Source organism: Anomaloglossus baeobatrachus, chromosome 4 (assembly GCF_048569485.1).
Source record: "Anomaloglossus baeobatrachus isolate aAnoBae1 chromosome 4, aAnoBae1.hap1, whole genome shotgun sequence".
In the NCBI taxonomy this organism is placed as follows: Eukaryota; Metazoa; Chordata; class Amphibia; order Anura; family Aromobatidae; genus Anomaloglossus; species Anomaloglossus baeobatrachus.
In genome coordinates, this window is record NC_134356.1 from 220,709,509 (window position 1) to 220,735,796 (window position 26,288).

At 52.4% G+C, this 26,288-nt stretch overlaps 1 protein-coding gene across 2 annotated transcripts in view; it reads left to right on the forward strand.

Moving 5' to 3' along the window:
* The window catches only part of LOC142303372 (C-terminal-binding protein 2), a 78,474-nt gene that overhangs the window by 30,617 nt on the left and 21,569 nt on the right, over nt 1-26,288 (forward strand). For both annotated transcript variants that reach the window (XM_075344675.1, XM_075344676.1), the window contains exons 6-9: nt 11,342-11,556; nt 20,885-21,015; nt 21,093-21,220; nt 21,306-21,420. In XM_075344675.1, the coding sequence (XP_075200790.1) occupies nt 11,342-11,556; nt 20,885-21,015; nt 21,093-21,220; nt 21,306-21,420 (589 nt within the window). The remainder of the gene's footprint in view (nt 1-11,341; nt 11,557-20,884; nt 21,016-21,092; nt 21,221-21,305; nt 21,421-26,288) is intronic.

Here is a 26,288-nt window from a genome sequence, read left to right on the forward strand (position 1 = left end):
ACATCAGAGCAAGGCTGCAAGGCTGTTCTTATTATGCACTGCATGTAGACTCGTACTGTCTGTACCGAGCACATAACCACATTGTGATGCTTGCTCTAACATAGTGGTCCCTCAGCCTGGAAGCTCATCAGTGGTCCCTCCAGCTGCTCCGGCTCCGGTGGCTGATCCCCCGGTTTGGGCAGAATCCCTCTCTCCAGGGGACAGCTGTCCCAGACACTGCTGACCATGCATCAGCCCCCTTCTCAGGGCGCTTCTGCTGCGACTGCTCGCTCAGCAAAGCTCACAGAGGATTCTTCATCTGGTCTCAGTCCCCGTCCTCCTAAAATGGAGTCACAGGGTCCCCTTTCCTTCCTCGTCCCGCAGCTCTGATTCACGAGCCGACTCGCAGGACGAGGAGGATGCCTTTACTAGGGGCTCGGACGGATCTGTCCGAAGGTGACGCAGATGCTAATGATTTGATTGCGTCCATTATATTTGTACTGGACCTCAATCCGCCTGTATCAGGGGTGCATTCCCCTCTGGCAGAAAGGCATCAGTATACCTTAAGAGAACAAGGAGTGTGTTCCTTAACCACTCCAGTTTTCAGGCCACTGTGACCAAGCCCAGAGCCTGTCCTGATAGACGCTTCCCAAAGCGTGGTTCTGATGACTGTTTCCCCCTTCCACCAGAGGTGGTCAAGGAGTGGGCTCATTCACCAAGGGTGGACCCTCCGGTGTCTAGACTTTCAGCCCGGACAGTTGTATCAGTGGCTGACGGCACCTCTCTAAGGATCCCACTGTCCGCCAGGTTGTCCTTCTGGCCAAATCTATATATGAGGCGGTGGGGGCCTCGTTCTCCCCATCTTTTGCAGCAGTGCGGGCTCTCAAAGCCATCTCTGCTTCTCTGGAGGAGATGCATTCCCTCACCAGGGATTTTATGCCCGAAATGGTTGCCTTAACTTCCAGGCTTCAGTCTTTTCATCCTATGCCATGTCTGCCATGCTGGAGACTGTCACCGCACTGCGGTGGCCTCGGCTTCTTCCCTCGCTATCCGCAGGCTCCTGTGGCTTCGAGAGTGGAAGGCAGATGCTTCTTAAGAAGTTCCTTGCTGGGCTCCCTTTTGCTGGGACCAGTCTATTCGGTGAACATCTGGATGAAATTATTAAGGAAGTTTTCTTTTTCGCTCTATTGGGAGACCCAGACAATTGGGTGTATAGGCTATGCCTCCGGAGGCCGCACAAAGTACTACACTTAAAAGTGTTAGGCCCCTCCCCTTCTGCCTATACACCCCCCGTGCTCCCACGGGCTCCTCTGTTTTTCTGCTTTATGCGAAGGAGGTCAGACACGCACAGCACAGCTCCATAGATTGGTCAGCAGCAGCTGCTGACTATGTCGGATGGAAGAAAAGTGGGCCCATATAGGGCCCCCAGCATGCTCCCTTCTCACCCCACTCTTGTCGGCGGTGTTGTTAAGGTTGAGGTACCCATTGCGGGTACGGAGGCTGGAGCCCACATGCTGTTTTCCTTCCCCATCCCCCTTAGGGCTCTGGGCGAAGTGGGATCCCATCGGTCTCCAGGCACTGAGACCGTGCTTCATCCACAACTCCTGTGGAGCCTGATGGATAGGAGCCGATACCGTTCAGGGACATGGCCCTGCATCTTGGAGGTACTCTGTATCCCTGTGGGGACCGCGCACGGCATCACCTCAGCTTTGCTGGGTGTGCTAGTGCACCGGGGACCGCGGCGCTGACCGGGTCTATATGTGCCATTACACACTCAGCGTCGCTGAGTGTGTTTATATGTAAGGGCTACCGCACTAACCGCCGCTGCCATGGGACACTGCGCCGCGGCTGGGACTTGTAGTTCGCCGGGGACTTTCACGCCGGCCGCGCTTTTACGGCGGCCGCGTTTATTACTAGAGTCCCCGGCTTCCTTGCGGCCTAGATTACTTTTCTCCCGCCCTCAGCCCTGACAGGCAGGGGGAAGGGCGGGACGCTGCACGGAGTGAGCAGCTCTGAGGGCTGGAGTATGATTTACATACTCCACCCCCCTCACTGTGCACGGTGTGAGCACCAGTTCGCGCTCTTTCTCGGCCACGCCCACAGCTCCCTCATCTCGTCAGGACGCCGCAGCCATTCCTGTCAGCTCCACCGACGCTACAGAAGAGGGACAAGTCCTGGGAGACCCAGACACGGTCTCTGGTGGCCTCACAACCGCTTTAGGCGGCTGGTAAGCAGCACCTGTGGTGCGAACCCCATGGTGCTGTAGTGTATTGGTACATTATTTGTGTATCGTATATACTTTACACTGTATGAGCACAGTTCATTCTGGCTATATACCCTTTTGTGTAACTCAAGGAAAACTATAGCATGGCGCCCACAAAAGGCAGGGGTGCCAAAACACAGGCTTATTATGCTGCCTGCGCCGCATGTAAGACCTCGCTACCGGCAGGTTCCACTGACCCTCATTGTGTGCAGTGTTCGACCCCTGTGGCACTTCTTCAGCCGGAGCCTATGCTAAGAGGGGCCCAGGGGGAGCCACCTGTTGACACTGTCCAGGTGACGGGGACTGAGTTTGCTAAACTCTCTGAGACTATGGCTAAGATACTAGAAGCCTTGCAGTCCAGGCCGGTATCTCAGCAACGGGACTCTGTTGAATCGTTGTTCCCGGGCCCCCCTCAGTTGGACCAACAATGTCCTCCCGGGGTATCTCCTGCATCCCAGTCTGAGGGTTCTGACTTAGACCCCAGCCCCAGATCGACTAAGCGGGCTCGCTTAGAATTTCCCTCGACATCATATTGTTTAGGGTCTCAGCGGGGGGAATCTTTGGTTGATGATGCGGAGACAGCTGATCAGGATTCTGATCCTGAGAGCGCTCTCAATCTTAATACTCCAGACGGGGACGCCATAGTAAACGATCTTATTGCGTCCATCCATCAGTTGCTGGATATTTCTCCCTCAGCCCCTCCGGCGGAGGAGTCAGCTTCTCAGCAGGAGAAATTTCGTTTCAGGTTTCCCAAGCGGACACAGAGTATGTTTCTAGACCACTCTGATTTCAGAGAGGCAATCCAGAATCACCATGCTTGTCCAGATAACCGTTTTTCTAAGCGCCTTAAGGATACACGTTATCCTTTCCCCCCGGACGTGGTTAAAGGTTGGACTCAATGTCCCAAAGTGGATCCTCCAATCTCCAGACTGGCGGCTAGGTCCATACTTGCAGTGGAAGATGGGGCCTCGCTCAAAGATGCCACTGACAGGCAGATGGAGCTCTGGTTGAAATCCATCTATGAAGCTATCGGAGCTTCTTTTGCCCCAGCATTCGCAGCCGTATGGGCGCTGCAAGCTATCTCAGCAGGTCAAGCGCAAATTGAAGCAGCCACATGCACGGCCGCGCCACAAGTGGCATCCATTACCACCCAGACCTCGGCAATTGCGTCTTACGCTTCTAAATGCTGTCCTGGACTCTGTGAGCCGTACGGCGGTGGCGACCGCCAATTCGGTGGTACTCCGCAGGGCCTTGTGGCTACGGGAATGGAAGGCAGATTCGGCTTCCAAAAAGCGCTTAACCAGTTTGCCAATTTCTGGCGACAGGCTGTTTGGCGAGCGTCTGGATGAAATCATCAAACAATCCAAGGGAAAGGATACATCCTTACCCCAGCCCAAACAGAACATTCCCCAACAGAGGAGAGGGCAGTCGAGGTTTCGGTCCTTTCGGGGCGCGGGCAGGTCCCAATTCTCCTCGTCCAAAAGGTCTCAGAAAGAACAAAGGAACTCTGATGCATGGCGGTCTAAGTCACGTCCTAAAAAGAACATTGGAGGCACCGCTAACAAAGCGGCTTCCTCATGACTTTCGACCTCCTCTAGTAGCATCCTCGGTCGGTGGCAGGCTCTCCCGCTTTTGCGACGCCTGGCTGCCACAAATAAAAGACCGCTGGGTGAGAGACATTCTGTCTCACGGTTACAAGATAGAGTTCATCTCTCGTCCCCCGACTCGATTCTTCAGGTCTTCTCCGCCTCCCGAGAGAGCCGAGGCTCTTCTGCAGGCGCTGGGCACTCTGAAGGCAGAAGGAGTGGTGGTCCCTGTTCCTCTTCATCAACAGGGCCACGGTTTTTACTCCAACTTGTTTGTGGTCCCAAAGAAGGACGGGTCTTTCCGTCCTGTCCTAGACCTGAAACTTCTCAACAAACACGTAAAGACCAGGCGGTTCCGGATGGAATCCCTTCGCTCCGTCATCGCCTCAATGTCCCAAGGAGATTTCCTTGCATCGATCGATATCAAAGATGCTTATCTCCACGTTCCGATTGCCCCAGAGCACCAGCGCTTCTTGCGCTTCGCCATAGAAAACGAACACCTGCAGTTCGTGGCACTGCCATTCGGCCTGGCAACAGCCCCACGGGTTTTCACCAAGGTTATGGCTACTGTAGTAGCGGTCCTCCATTCTCAGGGTCACTCGGTGATCCCGTACTTGGACGATCTGTTGATCAAGGCACCCTCTCAAGAGGCATGCCAACACAGCCTCGACGCTACCCTGGAGACTCTCCAGAGTTTCGGGTGGATCATCAATTTTCCAAAGTCAAATCTGACACCGGCCCAATCGCTCACATACCTTGGCATGGAGTTTCATACCCTCTCGGCGATAGTGAAGCTTCCGCTGATCAAGCAGCGGTCACTACAGACAGGGGTACAATCTCTCCTTCAAGGCCAGTCACACCCCTTGAGGCGCCTCATGCACTTCCTGGGGAAGATGGTGGCAGCAATGGAAGCAGTCCCTTTCGCGCAGTTTCACATGCGTCCCCTTCAATGGGACATCCTACGCAAATGGGACAGGAAGCCGACGTCCCTCGACAGGACCGTCTCCCTCTCTCAGGCGACCAAAGCTTCCCTTCGGTGGTGGCTTCTTCCCACTTCATTATCGAAGGGGAAATCCTTCCTACCCCCATCCTGGGAAGTAGTCACGACGGACGCAAGTCTGTCAGGGTGGGGAGCGGTTTTTCTCCACCACAGGACTCAGGGTACGTGGACCCGGCAAGAGTCCTCGCTTCAGATCAATGTTCTGGAAATTCGGGCAGTGTATCTTGCCCTGAAAGCGTTCCAGCAGTGGCTGGAAGGCAAGCAGATCCGAATTCAGTCGGACAATTCCACAGCGGTGGCATACATCAACCACCAAGGCGGCACACGCAGTCGACAAGCCTTCCAGGAAGTCCGGCGGATTTTGATGTGGGTGGAAGCCACGGCCTCCACCATATCCGCAGTTCACATCCCAGGCGTGGAAAACTGGGAAGCAGATTATCTCAGTCGCCAGGGCATGGACGCAGGGGAATGGTCCCTTCACCCGGACGTGTTTCAGGAGATCTGTTGCCGCTGGGGGGTGCCGGACGTCGACCTCATGGCGTCCCGGCACAACAACAAGGTACCAATGTTCATGACACGGTCTCAAGATCCCAGAGCTCTGGCGGCAGACGCCTTAGTTCAGGATTGGTCGCAGTTTCAGCTCCCTTATGTGTTTCCTCCGCTGGCACTGTTGCCCAGAGTGTTACGCAAGATCAGGGCCGACTGCCACCGCGCCATCCTCGTCGCTCCAGACTGGCCAAGGAGGTCGTGGTACCCGGATCTGTGGCATCTCACGGTCGGCCAACCGTGGGCACTACCAGACCGACCAGACTTGCTGTCTCAAGGGCCGTTTTTCCATCTGAATTCTGCGGCCCTCAACCTGACTGTGTGGCCATTGAGTCCTGGAGCCTAGCGTCTTCAGGGTTATCTCAAGAAGTCATTGCCACTATGAGACAGGCTAGGAAACCAACGTCCGCCAAGATTTATCACAGGACGTGGAAAATTTTCCTGTCGTGGTGCTCTGCTCAGGGTTTTTCTCCCTGGCCATTTGCATTACCTACTTTTCTGTCCTTCCTTCAATCTGGACTGGAAAAGGGTTTGTCGCTCGGTTCCCTTAAGGGACAAGTTTCAGCGCTCTCTGTGTTTTTCCAGAAGCGCCTAGCTAGACTTCCACAGGTACGCACGTTCCTGCAGGGAGTTTGTCACATCGTTCCACCTTACAAGCGGCCGTTAGAACCCTGGGATCTAAACAGGGTGCTGATGGTTCTTCAGAAACCACCATTCGAGCCAATGAGAGATATCTCCCTCTCACGACTTTCGCAGAAAGTGGTTTTTCTAGTAGCAGTCACTTCTCTTCGGAGAGTGTCTGAGCTAGCAGCGTTGTCGTGCAAAGCCCCTTTTCTGGTTTTTCACCAGGACAAGGTGGTTCTACGTCCGGTTCCGGAATTTCTCCCTAAGGTGGTATCCCCCTTTCATCTCAATCAGGATATTTCCTTACCTTCTTTTTATCCTCATCCAGTTCACCAATGTGAAAAGGATTTGCACTTGTTAGATCTGGTGAGAGCACTCAGACTCTACATTTCTCGTACGGCGCCCCTGCGCCGCTCGGATGCACTCTTTGTCCTTGTCGCTGGCCAGCGTAAAGGGTCACAGGCTTCCAAATCAACCCTGGCTCGGTGGATCAAGGAGCCAATTATCGAAGCTTACCGTTCGGCTGGGCTTCCGGTTCCCTCAGGGCTGAAGGCCCATTCTACCAGAGCCGTGGGAGCGTCCTGGGCTTTGAGGCACCAGGCTACGGCTCAACAGGTGTGTCAGGCGGCTACCTGGTCGAGCCTGCACACTTTCACGAAGCACTATCAGGTGCATACCTATGCTGCGGCGGATGCCAGCCTAGGTAGACGAGTCCTTCAGGCGGCGGTTGCCCACCTGTAGGAAAGGGCCGTTTTACGGCTCTCTTACGAGGTATTATTTTACCCACCCAGGGACTGCTTTTGGACGTCCCAATTGTCTGGGTCTCCCAATAGAGCGAAAAAGAAGGGAATTTTGTTTACTTACCGTAAATTCCTTTTCTTCTAGCTCTAATTGGGAGACCCAGCACCCGCCCCTGTTTTTTTGTGTACACATGTTGTTCATGTTGAATGGTTTCAGTTCTCAGTTTCCTTCGGATTGAAGTTACTTTAAACCAGTTTATAATTATTTTTCCTCCTTCTTGCTTTTGCAGCAAAACTGAGGAGCCCGTGGGAGCACGGGGGGTGTATAGGCAGAAGGGGAGGGGCCTAACACTTTTAAGTGTAGTACTTTGTGCGGCCTCCGGAGGCATAGCCCTATACACCCAATTGTCCGGGTCTCCCAATTAGAGCTAGAAGAAAAGGAATTTACGGTAAGTAAACAAAATTCCCTTCTTTGGCAGGAAGTGTACTTCCATGCCACAAACCCAGGAAATCTGTCCAGGGCAGGAACCAGTCGAGGTTTAGTTCCTTTCGTTCCTCTAACTGGTCGTCCTCTAAGCCCTCGGCCTCGTCCACTAACTCAGCCAAGGTCCGTAAACCAACTGGCGCATGAAGCCGCGTCCTCAGAAGTCCGCAGGAGCTGCGGCCCCCAAGGCAGCCTCCTCTTGATTATCTGGCCGCGCCAGTAACGTCTTTTTGGTCGGTGGCAGGCTCTCCCTCTTGGGCGACGTGTGGTTTCAACACGTCTTCGATCAGTGGGTGTGGGTTACCATCTCCCACGGCTACAGAATAGAATTCTATCCAGCCCGCCAAACAGATTTTTTCTGTCAACTCCCCCCTGCTCCAAGGCCGCCGCCTCCTCACAGGCCGTGGCATTCTTGCAGGCCAATGGAGTAATTGTACCAGTTCCCGACTGGGAACGGTTCTGAGATTTCTACTCAAATCTCTTCCTAGTCCCCGAAAAGGACGCTGCTTTCCGACCTGGATCTCAAGCTTCTCAACAAGCATGTCAGGTGCGGCATTTTTGCATGGAATCTCTGCGATCAGTCAATGACCCAAGGAGATTTCTTAGCAGCCATCGACATCAGAGATGTCTTTCTGCTTGTGCCAATCGCAGTTTCACACCAGCGTTGGCTACGTTTTGTAATCGGAGAGGAACTTTTTCCAATTCGTGGCTCTCCCCTACGGGTTAGCCACGGCCCCTCGTGTACTCACAAGGTCATGGCAGCAGTGGTTGCGGTTCTGCACCTCCAGGGTTTGGTAGTGATTCCTTACCTGGACGACCTTCTAGTCAAGGCTTCATCCAGTGCAGACTGTCAGTGGAGTGTCTCGCTCACTCTCAGTGGAGTGTCTCGCTCACTCTCAGTGGAGTGTCTCGCTCACTCTCAGTGGAGTGTCTCGCTCACTCTCAGTGGAGTGTCTCGCTCACTCTCAGTGGAGTGTCTCGCTCACTCTCAGTGGAGTGTCTCGCTCACTCTCAGTGGAGTGTCTCGCTCACTCTCAGTGGAGTGTCTCGCTCACTCTCAGTGGAGTGTCTCGCTCACTCTCAGTGGAGTGTCTCGCTCACTCTCAGTGGAGTGTCTCGCTCACTCTCAGTGGAGTGTCTCGCTCACTCTCAGCGGAGTGTCTCGCTCACTCTCAGCGGAGTGTCTCGCTCACTCTCGCCACGCTTGCAAGTCCACTCTGACCCCGACCTAGGACCTTACATACCTAGGGATGCAATTCGAGACTCTGCTGGCACTTGTGAAGCTGCCCTTAGTCAAACAGCAGTCCCTTCATCTGGCGGTTCGCTCTCTGCTGAGGCTCCGCCGTCATTCCATCAGGCACCTCATGCAGGTGCTGGGTCAGATGGTGGCGGCAATGGAAGCGGTTCTCTTTGCCAGTTCCATCTGCGTCCCCTGCAGCTGGACATTCTCCGCTGTTGGGACAAGCGGCCTTCCTCCTTGCACAGGTTAGTGGCTCTGTCGCCACAGACCAGGAGCTCTCTTTTGTGGTGGCTTCGGCCCCTCTCTCTGTCCCAGGGACGCTCCTTTCTGGCCCCGTCCTGGGTAATTCTCACCACGGATGCCAGTCTATCCGGTTGGGGAGCAGTGTTTCTCCACCACCGAGCACAGGGCACTTGGACTCCGTCCGAATCAGCCCTCTCGATCAAGGTGCTGGAAATCAGGGCTGTACTCCTCAGAAAGTGGTCTTTCTAGCTCTCGTAGTTTTTCACCACCTGTTGGCGGGCAGGCACATTCGTGTCCAGTCAGACAACGCGACAGCAGTTGCCTACCTCAATCACCAAGGCGGGACTCGCAGCCGCCTAGCAATGTCGGAAGTTCAACGTATCCTTCAGTGGACGGAGGACTCCAAGTCCACCATATCCGCAGTCCACATCCCAGGCGTAGAAAACTGGGAGGCAGATTATCTCAGCCGTCAAACCGTGCACAGCGGCGAGTGGGCCCTGCATCCGGCAGTGTTCCGGTCAATCTGCCGCAAGTGGGGCACTCCGGAAGTGGATCTAATGGCATCCCGGCACAACAACAAGGTCCCGGTTTACGTGGCTCGCTCCCACGATCCTCAGGCCTTGGCAGCGGACGCGCTGGTTCAAGATTGGTCCCAGTTCCGTCTGGCCTACGTGTTTCCCCCTCTAGCTCTCTTGCCCAGAGTCCTGCGCAAGATCAGAATGGAGGGCCGTCGGGTCGTACTCATCGCCCCAGACTGGCCCAGGCGAGCTTGGTACCCAGACCTGCTCCGTCTGTCCGTAGAGGTGCCGTGGCATCTCCCGGACCACCCAGACCCTTACAGGGTCCGTTTTCCGCCAGAATTCTGCGGCTCTCAGATTGACGGCGTGGCTCTTTAGCCCTGGATCCTTACGGCTTCAGGCATTCCTTCCGAGGTCATTTTCACTATGACTCAGGCTCGGAAGTCTTCCTCGCCCAGGATATACCACAGGACTTGGAGAATTTTCCTGTCCTGGTGTCGTTCTTCCGGCCATGCTCCTTGGCCGTTTTCCTTGCCGACCATCCTGTCCTTTCTACAGTCCGGTCTGCAGCTAGGACTGTCCCTCAATTCCCTCAAGGGACAGGTCTCGGCTCTGTCAGCGTTGTTCCAGCGGCGTATCGTCCAGCTGGCCCAGATGCGCACCTTTTATACAGGGCGCATCTCACATCATTCCGCCTTACCGGCGGCCTCTGGATCCCTGAGACCTTAATCTGGTCCTCACGGCCTTACAGAAACCCCCATTTGAGCCTCTTAGGGAGGTTTCGTTGTTTTGTCTTTCACAGAAAGTGGTCTTTCTGGTGGCCATAATTTCTCTCAGGAGAGTCTCTGATTTGACTGTGCTCTCTTCGGAGTCACCCTTTTTGGTCTTTCACCAAGACAAGGTGGTTCTCCGTCTGACTCCGGGCCTTCTCCCTAAGGTGGTTTCTCCTTTCCACCTTAACCAGGACATTTCATTGTCTTCCCTTTGTTCGGCCCCTGTGCATCGCTTTGAGAAAGCGTTGCATGCTTTAGATTTGGTGCGGACGCTCCGGCCTATGTGTCACGCACCGCTGTTCTTAGGCGGTGCACCTCTCTTTTTGTGCTGACCACAGGTCAGCGCAAGGGTCTCTCGGCTTCTAAACCGACCCTAGCTCGTTGGATTAGGTCGGCCATATCCGATGCCTACCAATGTTCTCAGGTGCCTCCCCCGCCGGGGATTAAGGCGCACTCGACTAGAGCTGTCGGTGCCTCTTGGGCTACGGCTCAGCAGGTCTGTCAGGCTGCCACTTGGTCTAGTCTGCACAACCTTTTGAAACACTACCAAGTGCATGCTCATGCTTCGGCAGATGCGAGCTTGGGCAGACGCATCCTTCGGACGGCTGTCGCCCATTTGTGAAGTTAGGTTTTGCCTACTTCTCAGTTCTGTTTATTTCCCACCCATGGACTGCTTTGAGACGTCCCATGGTCTGGGTCTCCCATAAGGAACGATGAAGAAAAAGAGAATTTTGTTTACTTACCGTAAATTCTTTTTCTTATAGTTCCGACATGGGAGACCCAGCACCCTCCCTGTTGGCAGCTTTCTTGTTCCGTGTGTTTTCACCGGCTGTTGTTGTAGATAGAGTAAAACCCGGAATAACCGGAACTTCTATCTCTACTTATGGGTGGATGTCCTCCTTCAGCTTTTGCACTAAACTGGTTGGATTTGTCATCCGGGGAGTGTATATGCTCGGAGGGAGGAGCTACACTTTTAGTGTAGTACTTTGTGTGTCCTCCGGAGGCAGAAGCTATACACCCAATGTCTGGGTCTCCCATGTCGGAACTATAAGAAAAAGAATTTACGGTAAGTAAACTAAATTCTCTTTTTTCACCAAGAGTTATTTTTTTTTTAATCTCTATAAAATATTTAATGCAATTATTGCAACATCTTAAGATGAAAAATGTGACTTTTTTTTTTTTTTTCTTTTTGTGCACAGTCAACAAATATCACAAGATAAGTGACAATAAAAAGCCATGGAAATGATGAAGCAAAAAAATAACCTGAATGCACTGTTTGCGGTTTATTGACGGCCTCTTAGGTGGCTTCATACCAATCGGTGTTCTATTTTGTCTTGACTTGCAGGCAGGGTTGGGCAAGCGGTTGCTTTACGTGCCAAGGCGTTTGGTTTCACAGTGATATTCTATGACCCCTATCTTGCTGATGGCGTTGAACGCTCCCTGGGCTTGCAACGGATGGCGACACTTCAGGATCTGCTTATGCACAGCGACTGCATAACTCTACACTGCAGTTTGAATGAGCACAACCATCACCTCATCAATGATTTCACCATAAAGCAGGTGTGTAATGGCCCTCTATTGTGGGGGGACTTGCAGAAAAGTGGTGGTTTACCCATTAGGGTACTAAGCACTTGGTATTACCCTCCTATTGAATCATACTTAAAGCATGCAGCAACTTTACAAAAGTGTCACACAGCTAACAAATGACGATCGCAGCTCTATGCCCGGGGTCGGCTTCGCCAGGACTTTACTACAATTGAATAATCTACGGTGCATTTGATTGGCCGGCGGTAGCCATTGGTATCGCAGACAGCTCATCTGCGCGGCATCGCAAATGATTCAATTGCCGGCCCCCGGCATACAGCTGCAATCGTCACTGGCCGCAACAAGCAGGAAAGTGCTCACGATCAGGACCCGCCTGACTTGCGGGGCCACAAGTCTCCTTGTTAGTAGACTGGAGCTGCCCGTGCCCGCGATCAGGGTTCGGGGTGTTGCGGTCTCCTGTGTTCTGCCTAGGGTGGGCATGCGACTACAGCATAAATTCACATGCTGCGGCCTCTGCAAGCCGCACCGCAGGTCAGTTTTTACTGCGGGCCACACACGCACAGTGGATGGGATTTTTAGAAATCCCATCCACTTTGCTTGTACTGTGTATTGCAGCGTTTTGGTGGGAATGCAGGGAAAGGCGGAAAGGTGAGAAGATTTATTTATTTTTTGCCTATTACTAAAGGATTGCCACAATACCACAAGGATGAGCACAATACTACTGGACAGAATATTGCAGGACACAAGGATGAGCACAATACTACTGGACAGAATATTGCAAGACACAAGGATGAGCACAATACTACTGGGCAAATATACTACTGGGCACAATAATACTGGGCACAATAATACTGGGCACAATACTACTGGGCACAATACTACAAAGATAAGCACAATACTACAAGGCACAATACTACAAGGTACAATACTACAGGACACAAGGATGAGCAAAATACTACTGGGCAGAATACCGCAGGACACAAGGATGAGCACAATACTACAGGGCACAATACTGCAGGGCACAAGAATGAGCACAATACCACAAGGATGGGCATAATACTGCTGGGCGCAAGGATGGGCAAAATTTTGCTGGGTGCAAGGATTGGCACAATACTGCAGGGCACAAGGATGAGCACAATACTACAGGGCACTATACTAAAGAGCATAATACTGCAGGGCACAAGGATGGGCACAATACTGCAGGGCACTATACTAAAGAGCACAATACTGCAGGGCACAAGTATGGGCACAATACTACAGGAAACAATACAAGGATGGGCAAATTACTACAGGGCACAATACCACAAGGATGTGCACATTACTACAGGGCACACAGATGGGGGACATTACTATAAGATGTTGGCTAAGACTACTATATTATGCTGCTAATTTTAAAACAATATTACAAGGGGATAAAATGAATCATGAATTATTCTTTTTTGCCATTAAAAATGCTTTTTTATATATAAACTTCACTAAACAAAAAGGTGCAGGTTCGTTATAATAAACAAGCAAAAAAATGTTCAAAAAAGTGATCCAAAGGTGTATAGAAAAAAACATGAATTCATTAAAAATGTCACTTTGTCATGCAAAGGATGCTGCCCCTCTCAATTTTTTTTTTTTTCTATATGGGGCCCTTACACCCAGCTGAGTTTGAGATCCCTACTCTAAAGCATAAAACCTGCAACGGGTGCATGTTCCTTACTACGGTAAGGGCCACTTGGTGACTGCAGGGTGGCCAGTAACCCTGGCATCAAGCTATTTACCGCTTAAGAAAGTGAGACAATCCCTTTAAAGAACCACTTCCAACAAAATGTTTATTCTGTAAACTTTTATAAATGTGCCTAGAGTAGGTAAGTGAAATACATACCGTTCAGTCGTCTCCGGTTTCTCCAGTCCTCTTCTGGATCGTACGAGCGCTCCCCAACTTTCCTGGCTTTCATAGGGACTACGGTGTGGGGCAGTGCTATTTCTATCAATGTAAGCCTGTGAGGCTCCATAGACTTACATTATAAATATGACTTCCAGTCCTCACATAAACCCCTGTGTGGTTGTGAGTTAGTAGTATACTGTAAACTTTATTTCTTTATCGTTCCTATGGGAGACCCAGACATTGGGTGTATAGCTTCTGCCTCCGGAGGACACACAAAGTACTACACTAAAAAGTGTAGCTCCTCCCTCTGAGCATATACACCCCCTGGATAACAAGATCTAGCCAGTTCATTGCTTTGTGTTCAGGAGGCACACATCCACACATGCATTCTCATCTGATTTTTCATTTTTGGAAAGTTTTTGAAGAAAAGCGGGTCCAATCCTGGACTCCCGGCATGTCCCTTCTCACCCCACTGTGTCGGCGGTGCTGTTAAGGTTGATTTACAAGGCTGGAGCCTTACATGCCGCGCTCCTTCACCATCCCTCGGGCTCTGGCTTGAAGTGGGAGCCAGCACGGTCCTCCATGCTTTGCAGGAGACCGGTCTCCATCCGCAGCCCTTCAGGATCCTGCTGGACGGAGCACTCATCCCCAGGGGACTTGGAACCCTGCGTCTCAGCAAGCTAAGTACCTGAGACGTTTATATTCTGGGGGTCCCTGTACTTTATTATGGTTGGGGAGTGTGCTGTGTAACTTTTGTGACATTTCCGGCCGGTTCTCTGGCTGTCGCCTGAGAACCGCGCCGATGGTGCCTGCGCGCCGGCCGCATCGCTTAAATTTAGGCCCCGGCTTCGCCGGAGGCCTACTTTCGATTTCACTGCCCTCGCATGTCAATCATGCAGAGGGACAGTGCGGCTCCGCCCAGCGGCCGTTCGGCACAGGGGAGGGACACTCCTCTCTGAGTACATGTCCCCTCCCCTGTAAATCTCCTTGGCCCTCCAGATCCCGCTCTCAGAGCAGGTCCCGCCCCCTCTCCTCGCTCCGGCGCCATTTTCTCAGCGTTTTTTCTCTGGATCAGCGCTGGCTGCAGCATCCCTGCTTAAACTGCTTGGGGGTCCGGGCTATTGGATCTGGAGGGCACACAAACGGGCTGGTAAGCCACAACCTCCGGTTGTGGACCTTCTTATATACTCTCTGGGGGTCATTCTGGCTCAGAGCCCCCACTTCAGCAGCATGTCTCACACGAGGAGCAAGGCTGCAAGGCTGTACTCAATATGCGCTGCATGTAAGCTCATACTGCCTGAACCGAGCACATATCCACATTGTGATGCCTGCTCTAACCTGACAATGCCTCAGCCTGAAATCGCACCCACAGTGGTCCCTCCGGCTGCTCCTGCTCCTGTGGCTGAACCCCCGGCTTGGGTAGAATCCTTCTCCAGGTCTATCTCCCAGTCTTTTGCCGACTCCATGGGACAGCTGTCCCGGACTTTGCTGAGCATGCATCAGCCCCCTTCTCAGGGCGCCTCTGCTGCTAGGGCCCTCTCAGCGGATCTCACAGAGGATTCCTCATCTGGTCCCAGACCCCGTCCTCCTAAAAGGAGACGCAGGGTTCTCTCTCCTTCCTTGTCCCGCGGCTCTGATTCACGAGCTGACTCGCAGGACGAAGAGGATGCCTTTACTGGGGGCTCGGACGCTACCTCCAGGTGCCCCATTGATCTGTCCGAAAGTGACGCAGATGTTAGTGATTTGATTGCGTCCATTAATTCTGTACTGGACCTCAATCCACCAGTATCAAAGGAGCAACCCTCTCTGGCAGAAAAGCACCAGTTTACCTTGCCTAAGAGGACAAGGAGTGTGTTCTTTAACCACTCCAGTTTTCAGGCCACTGTGACCAAGCCTAGGGCCTGTCCTGACAAACGCTTCCCAAAGCGTGGTTCTGATGACCGTTTTCCCTTTCCACCTGAGGTGGTCAAGGAGTGGGCTCATTCACCAAAGGTAGACCCCCCCGGTGTCTAGACTCTCAGCCCAGACTGTTGTATCAGTGGCTGATGGCACCTCTCTTAAAGATTCCACTGACCGTCAGATTGACCTTCTGGCCAAATCTGTATATGAGGCGGCAGGGGCCTCGTTCTCCCCATCTTTTGCAGCAGGGTGGGCTCTCAAAGCCATCTCTGCTTCTCTAGAGGAGATGCATTCCCTGACGAGGGAATCTATGCCCGAAATGGTTGCCTTAACTTCCCAAGCTTCAGCTTTTTCATCCTATGCCATGCTGGAGGCTTCTCACCGCACTGCGGTGGCTTCGGCTAATTCCCTCGCTATCCGCAGGATCTTGTGGCTTCGAGAGTGGAAGGCAGATGCTTCTTCAAAGAAGTACCTTGCTGGGCTCCCTTTTGCTGGATCCAGGCTATTCGGTGAACTGGATGAAATTATTAAGGAGGCTACTGGCGGGAAGAGTACTTCCATGCCACAAACTAAAACCAGGAAACCTGCCCAGGGTAGGAACCAGTCGAGGTTTCGTTCCTTTCGTTCCTCCAACTGGTCATCCTCTAAGTCCTCGGCCTCGTCCACTAACTCAGCCAAGGACCAAAAATCCAACTGGCGCACAAAGGCGCGTCCACAGAAGTCCGCAGGAGCTGCTGCCACTAAGGCACCCTCCTCTTGACTATCTGGCTGCGCCAGCAACATCCTTAGTCGGTGGCAGGCTCTCCCACTTTGGCGAAGTGTGGTTTCAACACGTCTCCGATCAGTGGGTGCAGGATATAATCTCCCACGGCTACAGGATAGAATTCTCTTCCAGCCCACCAAACAGATTTTTTTCTGTCAACTCCCCCCTGCTCCAAGGCCGCCGCCTTCTCTCAGGCTGTGGCATCCTTGCAGGCCAACGGAGTAATTGTACCGGTTCCCGCCCGGGAACGGTTCAGAGGTTTCTACTCAAATCTCTTCCTAGTCCCCAAAAAGGACGGTTCCTTCCAGCCCATCCTGGATCTCAAGCTTCTCAACAAGCATGTTCAGGTGCGGCATTTTCGCATGGAGTCTCTGCGATCAGTCATTGCCTCAATGACCCAAGGAGATTTCCATCGACATCAGAGATGCCTATCTGCATGTGCCAATTGCAGTTTCACACCAGCGTTGGCTACTTTTTGCAATCGGAGAGGAACATTTCCAATTCGTGGCTCTCCCCTTCGGGTTAGCCACGGCCCCTCGAGTATTCACAAAGGTCATGGCAGCAGTGGTTGCGGTTCTGCACCTCCAGGGGTTGGCAGTGATTCCTTACCTGGACGACCTGCTAGTCAAAGCTTCATCCAGCGTGGACTGTCAGCGGAGTGTCTCGCTCACTCTCGCAACTCTAACCCAATTCGGGTGGCTTGTCAATCTGCCCAAATCTACTCTGACTCCGTCCCAGAGGCTCACGTACCTGGGGATGCAGTTCGAGACTCTGCCGGCACTTGTGAAGCTGCCCTTAGTCAGACAGCAATCCCTCCAACTGGCGGTGCGCTCTGTGCTGAGGCCCCGCCGTCATTCCATCAGGCGCCTGATGCAGGTGCTGGGTCAGATGGCGTCAATGGAGGCTGTTCCCTTTGCCCAGTTCCATCTGCGTCCTCTGCAGCTGGACATTCTCCGCTGTTGGGACAAGCGGACTTCCTTCTTGCACAGGCTAGTGGCTCTGTCGCCACAGACCAGGAGCTCCCTTCAGTGGTGGCTTCGGCCCCTCTCTCTGTCTCAGGGACGCTCCTTCCTGGCTCCGTCCTGGGTGATCCTCACCACGGATGCCAGTCTCTCCGGCTGGGGAGCGGTATGTCTACACCACCGAGCTCAGGGCACTTGGACTCCGTCCGAGTCAGCCCTCTCGATCAATGTACTGGAAGCCAGAGCTGTGCTTCTGGCTCTCCTAGCCTTTCACCACCTTTTGGCGGGCAAGCACATCCGAGTCCAGTCAGACAACGCGACAGCGGTTGCCTACATCAATCACCAAGGCGGGACACGCAGTCGCCTGGCAATGTTGGAGGTTCAACGCATCCTTCAATGGACGGAGGACTCCAAGTCCACCATATCCGCAGTCCACATCCCAGGCGTGGAAAACTGGGAAGCAGATTATCTCAGCCGTCAAACCGTGGACAGTGGCGAGTGGTCCCTGCATCCGGCAGTGTTTCAGTCAATCTGCCGCAAGTGGAGCACTCCGGAAGTGGATCTAATGGCATCCCGGCACAACAACAAGGTTCCGGTTTATGTGGCTCGCTCCCACGATCCTCAAGCCCTTGCAGCGGACGCGCTGGTTCAAGATTGGTCCCAGTTTCGTCTGTCCTACGTGTTTCCCCCTCTAGCTCTCTTGCCCAGAGTTCTGCGCAAGATCAGAATGGAGGGTCGGCGGGTCATCCTCATTGCACCGGACTGGCCCAGGCGAGCTTGGTACCCAGACCTGCTCCATCTGTCCGTAGAGGTGCCGTGGCATCTTCCGGACCGTCCAGACCTTCTCACAAGGTCCGTTTTTCCGCCTGAATTCTGCAGCTCTCAAATTGACGGCGTGGCTCTTGAGTCCTGGATCTTAACGGCTTCTGGTATTCCTCCTGAAGTCATCTCCACTATGACTCGGGCTCGGAAGTCTTCCTCGGCAAAGATCTATCACAGGACCTGGAGAATTTTCCTGTCCTGGTGTCGCTCTTCCGGCCATACTCCTTGGCCTTTTTCTTTGCCGACCCTTCTGTCCTTTCTACAGTGCGGTCTACAGCTAGGACTATCCCTCAATTCCCTTAAGGGACAAGTCTCGGCTCTGTCAGTGCTGTTCCAGCGGCGTATCGCCCGGCTGGCTCAGGTGTGCACCTTCATGCAGGGTGCGTCTCACATCATTCCGCCTTACCGGCGGCCCTTGGATCCCTGGGACCTCAATCTGGTCCTCACGGCCTTGCAGAAACCCCCCATTGAGCCTCTTAGGGAGGTTTCTTTGTCTCGACTTTCACAGAAAGTGGTCTTTCTAGTGGCCATAACTTCCCTCAGGAGAGTCTCTGATTTGGCTGCGCTCTCTTCGGAGTCACCGTTTTTGGGTTTTCATCAAGACAAGGTGGTTCTCCGTCCGATTCCGGACTTTCTCCCTAAGGTGGTTTCTCCTTTCCACCTTAACCAGGACATTTCTCTGCCTTCCTTTTGTCCGGCTCCTGTTAATCGCTTTGAAAAGGCGTTGCATACTCTGGATCTGGTGCGGGCGCTCCGGATCTATGTGTCTCGCACCGCTGTTCTTAGGCGGTGCACCTCTCTTTTTGTGCTAACCACAGGTCGGCGTAAGGGCCTCTCGGCTTCTAAGCCGACCTTAGCTCGTTGGATTAGGTCGGCCATATCCGATGCCGACCAGCGTACTCAGGTGCCTCCCCCGCCGGGGATCAAGGCACACTCGACCAGAGCTGTCGGTGCCTCTTGGGCTTTCAGGCACCAGGCTACGGCTCAGCAGGTCTGTCAGGCTGCCACTTGGTCTAGCCTGCATACCTTTTCAAAGCACTACCAAGTGCATTCTCATGCTTTGGCAGATGCGAGCTTGGGCAGACGCATCCTTCAGGCGGCTGTCGCCCATTTGTGAAGTTAGGCTCCGCCTACTTCTCAGTTTTCTGTTTATTCCCACCCATGGACTGCTTTGAGACGTCCCAATGTCTGGGTCTCCCATAGGAACGATAAAGAAAAAGAGAATTTTGTTTACTTACCGTAAATTCTTTTTCTTATAGTTCCGTATTGGGAGACCCAGCTCCCTCCCTGTTGCCTGTTGGCAGTTTCTTGTTCCGCATGTTATCACCGGCTGTTGTTGTAGACAGAGGCTCTGGTTGTTCCGGCTCTTGATCTGTCTTTACTTGTGGGTGGCTATTCTCCTTCAGCTTTTGCACTAAACTGGCTAGATCTTGTTATCCAGGGGGTGTATATGCTCAGAGGGAGGAGCCACACTTTTTAGTGTAGTACTTTGTGTGTCCTCCGGAGGCAGAAGCTATACACCCAATGTCTGGGTCTCCCAATACGGAACTATAAGAAAAAGAATTTACGGTAAGTAAACAAAATTCTCTTTTTTTGCCCTTTCCCCATGGTGTACTACTATGTCATTCAGCGGGATCAGGAAATGCTTCAGACAATGCAGGTGCCAGCTATATTACAGTCAGCATCTCTCTTAACAGCAGCGATCGGCACTAGCATCCATCGCTGCTGTTAACCCTTTATATACAGCAGACAGTGGCATTTAAACCATGCACTCTTGCCCAGGCGATCGGGTGCTGATGAGTTGTCATAGGATGCTCAAGGCTCTTCTAGCTACCATGTTAGAGGTGGTCCACTACCCAGCATTAGTGGCCACATCGATGTAAAGCTCATAAAGACGTTTCTCAAATATCTTGTGTAGTGATTTCTGCTTCTGAGTGGCGCTATTGCGGTCTGCTCATCCCCATCACCTAACCCGGGTTCCATGACCTCTGAGATTCGGTGATGTCACGTCAATTTCCAGTTGACCCAACATCACCGAGGCCGGCCTCAGTCTTCCTGAGTGACTGGGCCGTGGGAGGAGTTTCACCACTTGTCACAGCCCAGCATTGCTCCTGCTTGTGGCTTTCTGCAATGATGGACAGAGCGCACAAGATGCTGGACTGTGATGAGCGGTGAAACTCTGCCCACAGCCCAGTCACTCGCGGAGACTGGGGCTAGCCTCTGTCGGGTCAGCTGGATGCTGATGTGCCATCACCGGATCTCAGGGGTCACGGAGCCCGGGGGTCACATGATGGGGGTGAGCGGGACCGCAATAGTGACGCTCAGAAGACCTAGAAATCTGTATCGCCTATTACCATTGGTATCACCATGTATGTAAAAGCCTAATGTAGCAAAATCTAAAATTATTTAACCTGTAGAATGAATGTCATAACCATTTTTTTGGTCCCGGAGTGTCCCCGACTCTTCCTGTTGCCGTGATGCGGTGGCAATCAGGGTAATAATGTTTTAATGGCAGCGCATCGCCGCCACTAAGTCCAGGCACTGCCCAAAAATGGTATCCATAAAATGTCAGCTCCATCTACAGAAACCTAAAAGGTAAAAAAAAAAAAGTGTACACATTTCCTATTTTCACCGCTTACCAAACATGTATGACTTTTTTTATGGTATTGCTGTGGTCATACTGACTTGTATTGCCAGATTATGCTTATTGCACAATGAACACTGTAAAAACAAGTCCCAAAAAAACTATTGCAGAATTGCATTTTTTTCCTGCAATCTTAGTTTTTGGAATATTTTTCCTGTTACTCTTTTCATTATATGATGAACGTTGTTCATCAAAACCTCAACTTCCCGCTTGAAAAAGTCCTCGTACAGCTATATCGACAGGAAAATTAAAAGTTCTGGCTCGGAGGAAGGGAAGGAAAAAAGAAAATTGACCGTGTCCTTTAGGGTTCACATACACATGTTACATTACAATTCTGCCAGTCATGCAGTAGTAAATATGGCTTTTATTCCCAATTCTAGATGCGGCAGGGTTGTTTTTTGGTAAACACTGCCCGTGGCGGACTTGTTGATGAGAAAGCGTTAGCCCAGGCGTTGAAAGATGGACGAATCCGAGGTGCTGCATTAGATGTCCATGAGTCTGAACCGTTCAGGTATAGTCTCTATTCTGGTGAGGGTTGTATATGGTCACTAAACAGCAATTTAAGTGTCAGCTCCATGTCTTTTGCAGTTTTTCTCAGGGACCTTTGAAAGACGCCCCTAATTTGATCTGCACCCCTCATACTGCTTGGTACAGCGAACATGCTTCAATTGAATCAAGAGAGGAGGCAGCTAAAGAAATCCGCCGAGCCATTACAGGTATGTGAATAAAATCTCCTCTTCCAATGTTTTCAGTGTGGTGTAATTGTTAGTAACCGCAGAGGTAACTTTGCTGTCTTTACAGGTCCAATTCCAGATGCGTTGAGAAATTGTGTAAATAAAGAGTATTTGCTGGCAGCTGCACAGTGGTCAGGAATGGAGTCTGTTCATCCAGAGCTCAATGGGGCAGCGGGATATAGGTAGGTTTATTCCAAGCTGCGTGTCCTGCAACAAATTCTCGCGCTGGCAGCAGGTCCGGGTCTTCACGCTCGAGAGCATTGCCAAGAACCTTACAAGGACAACATGAGTTAACCCCTTAACGACCCATGACGTACTGGGTACATCATGGATCTGTGCCGTTAAGCCCCGCCCCCTTCCGCGTGCAGGCGGCGATCCACGCACATATCAGCTGTTTTCAACAGCTGACATGTGTGCCTGCTAGCCTCGGGTGGAATCGCTTCCACCCGCGGCCATTAACCCCTTACATATCGCTGCCAAAATCTGGCAGCGATATGTATATGCGCCGCCATGACAGTCACGTGACATGATCACGTGACTTTCGGTGGTTGCCATGGTAGCACAGGGTCATGTGATGCCTGTAGCTAACATGACTCACTTCCTCTCAATGCCGGAATACAGGCGGCATTGAAAGTAAAGCACCAAATCTGCAGTTCTCAGCTCTGTAGCTGAGATCTGCAGATAGTGCAGAGCGATCGGATTGCTGATTGCTATAGCCCCCTAGGGGGACTAGTAAAATAAAAAAAGTAATAAAAAAAGTTTTAAAAAATTTAAAAAAAACCTAAAAGTTCAAATACCCCCCTTTCCCCCCATTGAAAATTAAAGGGTTAAAAAAATAAAAAATATACACATTTGGTATCACCGCGTTCAGAAATGCCCGATCTATCAAAATATAAAATCAATTAATCTGATCAGTAAATGGCGTAGCGGCAAAAAAATTCCAAACCCCAAAATTACGGTTTTTTTTGTCGCCGCAAAATGCAATAACAGGTGATCAAAACATAGCATCTGCGCAAAAATGGTACCTTTTAAAAACGTCAGGTCGAGACGCAAAAAATAAGCAGTCACTGAGCCTCAGATCCCGAAAAATGAGAATGCTACGGGTTTTGGAAAATGGCGCAAAACGTGGGCCACTTTTTTTGGACAAGCTTGTGAATTTTTTTAACCCCTTAGACACAAGTAAACCTATACATGTTTGGTGTCTACAAACTCGCACTGACCGGAGGCATCACATAGATACATCAGTTTTACCATATAGTGAACACAGTGAATAAAATATCTCAAAAACTATTGTAAGATCACACTTTTTCTTCGGCGCTCCATTGGGAGACCCAGACGATTGGGTGTATAGCTACTGCCTCCGGAGGCCACACAAAGCATTACACTAAAAAGTGTAAGGCCCCTCCCCTTCTGGCTATACACCCCCAGTGGGATCACTGGCTCACCAGTTTTCAAGCTTTGTGCGAAGGAGGCACACATCCTTGCAATAGCTCCACTGTTTAGTCAGCAGTAGCTGCTGACTATGTCGGATGGAAGAAAAGTGGGCCCATATAGGGCCCCCAGCATGCTCCCTTCTCACCCCACTTGCGGTTTGTAAGGTTGAGGTACCTATTGCTGGTACGGAGGCTGGAGCCCACATGCTGCTTTCCTTCCCCATCCCCCTGATGGGGCTCTGGGCGAAGTGGGATCTTACCGGTCTCCAGGCACTGAGACCGGGCTCCATCCACAGACCCAGAGAACCTGCTGGATTTGGAGCTGGGTATCCTCAGGGACAGGGCCCTGCGACATTAAGGTACTCTGTGTCCCCGTACACATCGCGCACACACGCACCAGCATTGCTGGGAGTGTTAGTGCGCCAGGGACAACAGCGCAGAGCGCTTGTGCTATTATTCACTGCAGCTTTGCTGAGTGAATTTATGTATTGGGAACGGCCGCGCCGGCCGCTGCTGGGTGTTTTTACACTGTGGCGCGGCTGGGACTTGTGGTGCGCCGGGGACTTCCGCGCCGGCCGTGCACATAGGACGGCCGCGCTTATTACTCGAGTCCCCGGCTTTGCGGCCTAGTTTTCCTTTCGTTCCCGCCCCCAGCCCTGCCAGTCAGGGAAGGGGCGGGACGCTGTACAGTATGTCAGCGCAGGGAGCTGGAGTCTGCTTTGCATTCTCCAGCCCCCTTCACTAGACTCAGTGGGACGCCGGGTTCCCGCTCTTGTCTCGGGCACGCCCTCGGCCCGCCCCTCTTCTCTGGACGCCGGCAGCCATTCCGGCACGCAGAGCGGGAAAACGGAGACAGGCGCTGAGCTAGCAGTTACAGGAGGCGCCACACACCTGCTTTTGTGCGGGCGGTAAGCGGCAGCTGCAATGCTGACCCACTAATGCCGAAGTGTCCTGCTGTACTTTTTGTGAAGTCGCTATTCAGGATGCAGGCCTAGAAACAGCAAAAGCAGCGGTGCTAAAGCACAGACTGTACATGGCACTGTAATGGCTATTCTTGGCTGTCTACCCGCCTAGATGGCTAGCCAGCGGCAGCAAACAGCAAGGGTGCTAAGACACAGGCTTTCAATGCTGCTGGAATTGCATGTGCTGCAGTGTTTATTTTCATGTTCGTATGCAATACATTCACTGTATATAGCTATTCTTCGCTAATGCTCCGGAATAACTAGACAACAGCAGCAGAAAAGCAAAGGTGCCAAGGCACAAGCTTTCTAGGCTGCTTGTACTACATGTGCTGAAGGGTTTATTTGTACTTCATGCTTGTATGCATTCACTGTAAGGTCGCTATTCTTAGCTAATGCTTCTAGATGGCTAGACAACAACAGCAAAAAAGCAGGGGTGCCAAGGCACAGGCTTTCTATGCTGCTTGTACTGCATGTGATACGGTTCCAGGGCCCCCAGTATGTGCATTTGCTCAACCGGGGTCTCCGCTACAGGTAGCCAAAAGACCACCTGTGATCCCTGTCCATGGACAGGGATGGAGTTGCAGTTTCCGCTGCTTTATTGTCTGTCATTATGACTAATGTCTTACAGACTTTGCAGTCCAGATAGACCTTGGCCAAGGTTGATTCAATGCCCCTGGCCACCCTGATTGGGAATAAATCAGGGTTCCAGGGGGGTCCCATGCATCCCAGGGTGCAGGCTCTGACACGGACGACAGTCCCAGACGGCCTAAGTGAGCTCCAGGGGACTGGCCCTCGACTTCATCACTGGTCAGGGTCACCACAGGAGTACTCTCTGTGTCATGAGGCAGACGTAGCTGTTCAAGACTCTGATCTTGAGACCGCTCTCAATCCGGATGCACCGGATGGTGACGCTATAGTGAATAATCTTATAGCGTCCATCAATGGAAAGTTGGGTATTTCCCCCTCAACTCCTCCAGGGGAGGGGTCAGCTTCACAGCAGGATAAATCCCTCTTTCAATATCTCAAGTGTATATTGAGTATTTCTTCGGCGCTCTATTGGGAGACCCAGACGATTGGGTGTATAGCACTGCCTCCGGAGGCCACACAAAGCAATTACACTAAAAAGTGTAAGGCCCCTCCCCTTCTGGCTATACACCCCCAGTGGGATCACTGGCTCACCAGTTTTCTGCTTTGTGCGAAGGAGGTCAGACATCCACGCATAGCTCCACTGTTTGTAGTCAGCAGTAGCTGCTGGCTATATCGGATGGAAGAAAAGAGGGCCCATATGGGGCCCCCAGCATGCTCCCTTCTCACCCGCGGTGGTGCTTGTAAGGTTGAGGTACCTATTGCTGGTACAGAGGCTGGAGCCCACATGCTGTTTTCCTTCCACATCCCCTGGAGGGCCCTGTGGAAGTGGGATCTTGCCGGCCCCCAAGCCCTGGGGCCGGGCTCCATCCACAGACCCAGAGAACCTGCTGGATTTGGAGCGGGAGTGCCGTTCAGGGACAAGGCCCTGCAACTTTCAGGTACTCTGTGTCCCCGGCAGGCACGGACACTCTCAAGGCTTGCTGAGCGTTATAGTGCGCCGGGGACAGTAGCGCTGTGCGCTGGGGTTAGGTCACTGCAGCTTTGCTGAGTGACGTTACATGTTGGGAACTACTGCGCCGACCGCTCCTGGAGCGGCGGCGCAGCTGCGACTTGTGGTGCGCCGGGGACTTTGCGCCGACCGCGCTTTTACGGCGGCGGCGCTTCTAACTTTAGCCCCCGGCTTCTGCGGCCTAGCGCCGCTTCGTTCCCGCCCCCACCCTGTCAATCAGGGTAGGGGAGAGACGCTGCTCAATCGGCAGCGCCGAGGGCTGGAGCTTTATTTACATGCTCCAGCCCTCTCACTAGGCACAGTGGGAAGCAGGCTTCCCGCTCTTCGTCTGTATACGCCCAGGGCCCGCCCCCCCTCTCCACAAGGACGCCGGCAGCCATTACACATGCAGTCTGGCTGGGGAAAGGCAGCAGGCTCTGGGAGACCCAGACTAAAGGGATTTCGGCGACCACACACCCGCTCCTAAGCGGGCGGTAAGCAGCACATTAGTGCTGGCCCCACTAGTGCCTCAGTGTTATATTAGTGTACTTTTTTCTTGGTACCATATATATATATATATATATATATATATATATAGTTGCACTGTAAGGTCGCTTCTTGGCTGGACACCCTGTACTGCTCTGAGGAGGCAGCAACATGTCATCCGCAAAACGCAAGGGTGCCAAGGCACGGGCTGTGTACACTGCTTGTACAGCATGTGGGGCTAATCTACCAGCAGGCTCCAATGACTCTCATTGTGTGCAATGTTCAGTCCCAGTGGCACTTCGTCAGCCAGAGCCTATGGTGGTAGTGGCCCAGGCAGAGACGCCTGTGAACCCTGCCCCGGTGACGGGGACAGACTTTGCAGTTTTTGCCGATAAAATGTCTGTGACTATGACAAAAATCCTGGAGACCTTGCAGTCCAGGCCAGTTACTCAGACCATGGACACTGCTGTGCCTATGTTCCCCGGTCCCCCTCAGTTGGAACTAATCCGTACTTCAAGGGGGTCTCAAGCATCACAGGCTGAAGTCTCTGACTCAGATGACAGTCCCAGGCAGCCTAAGCGAGCTCGCTGGGA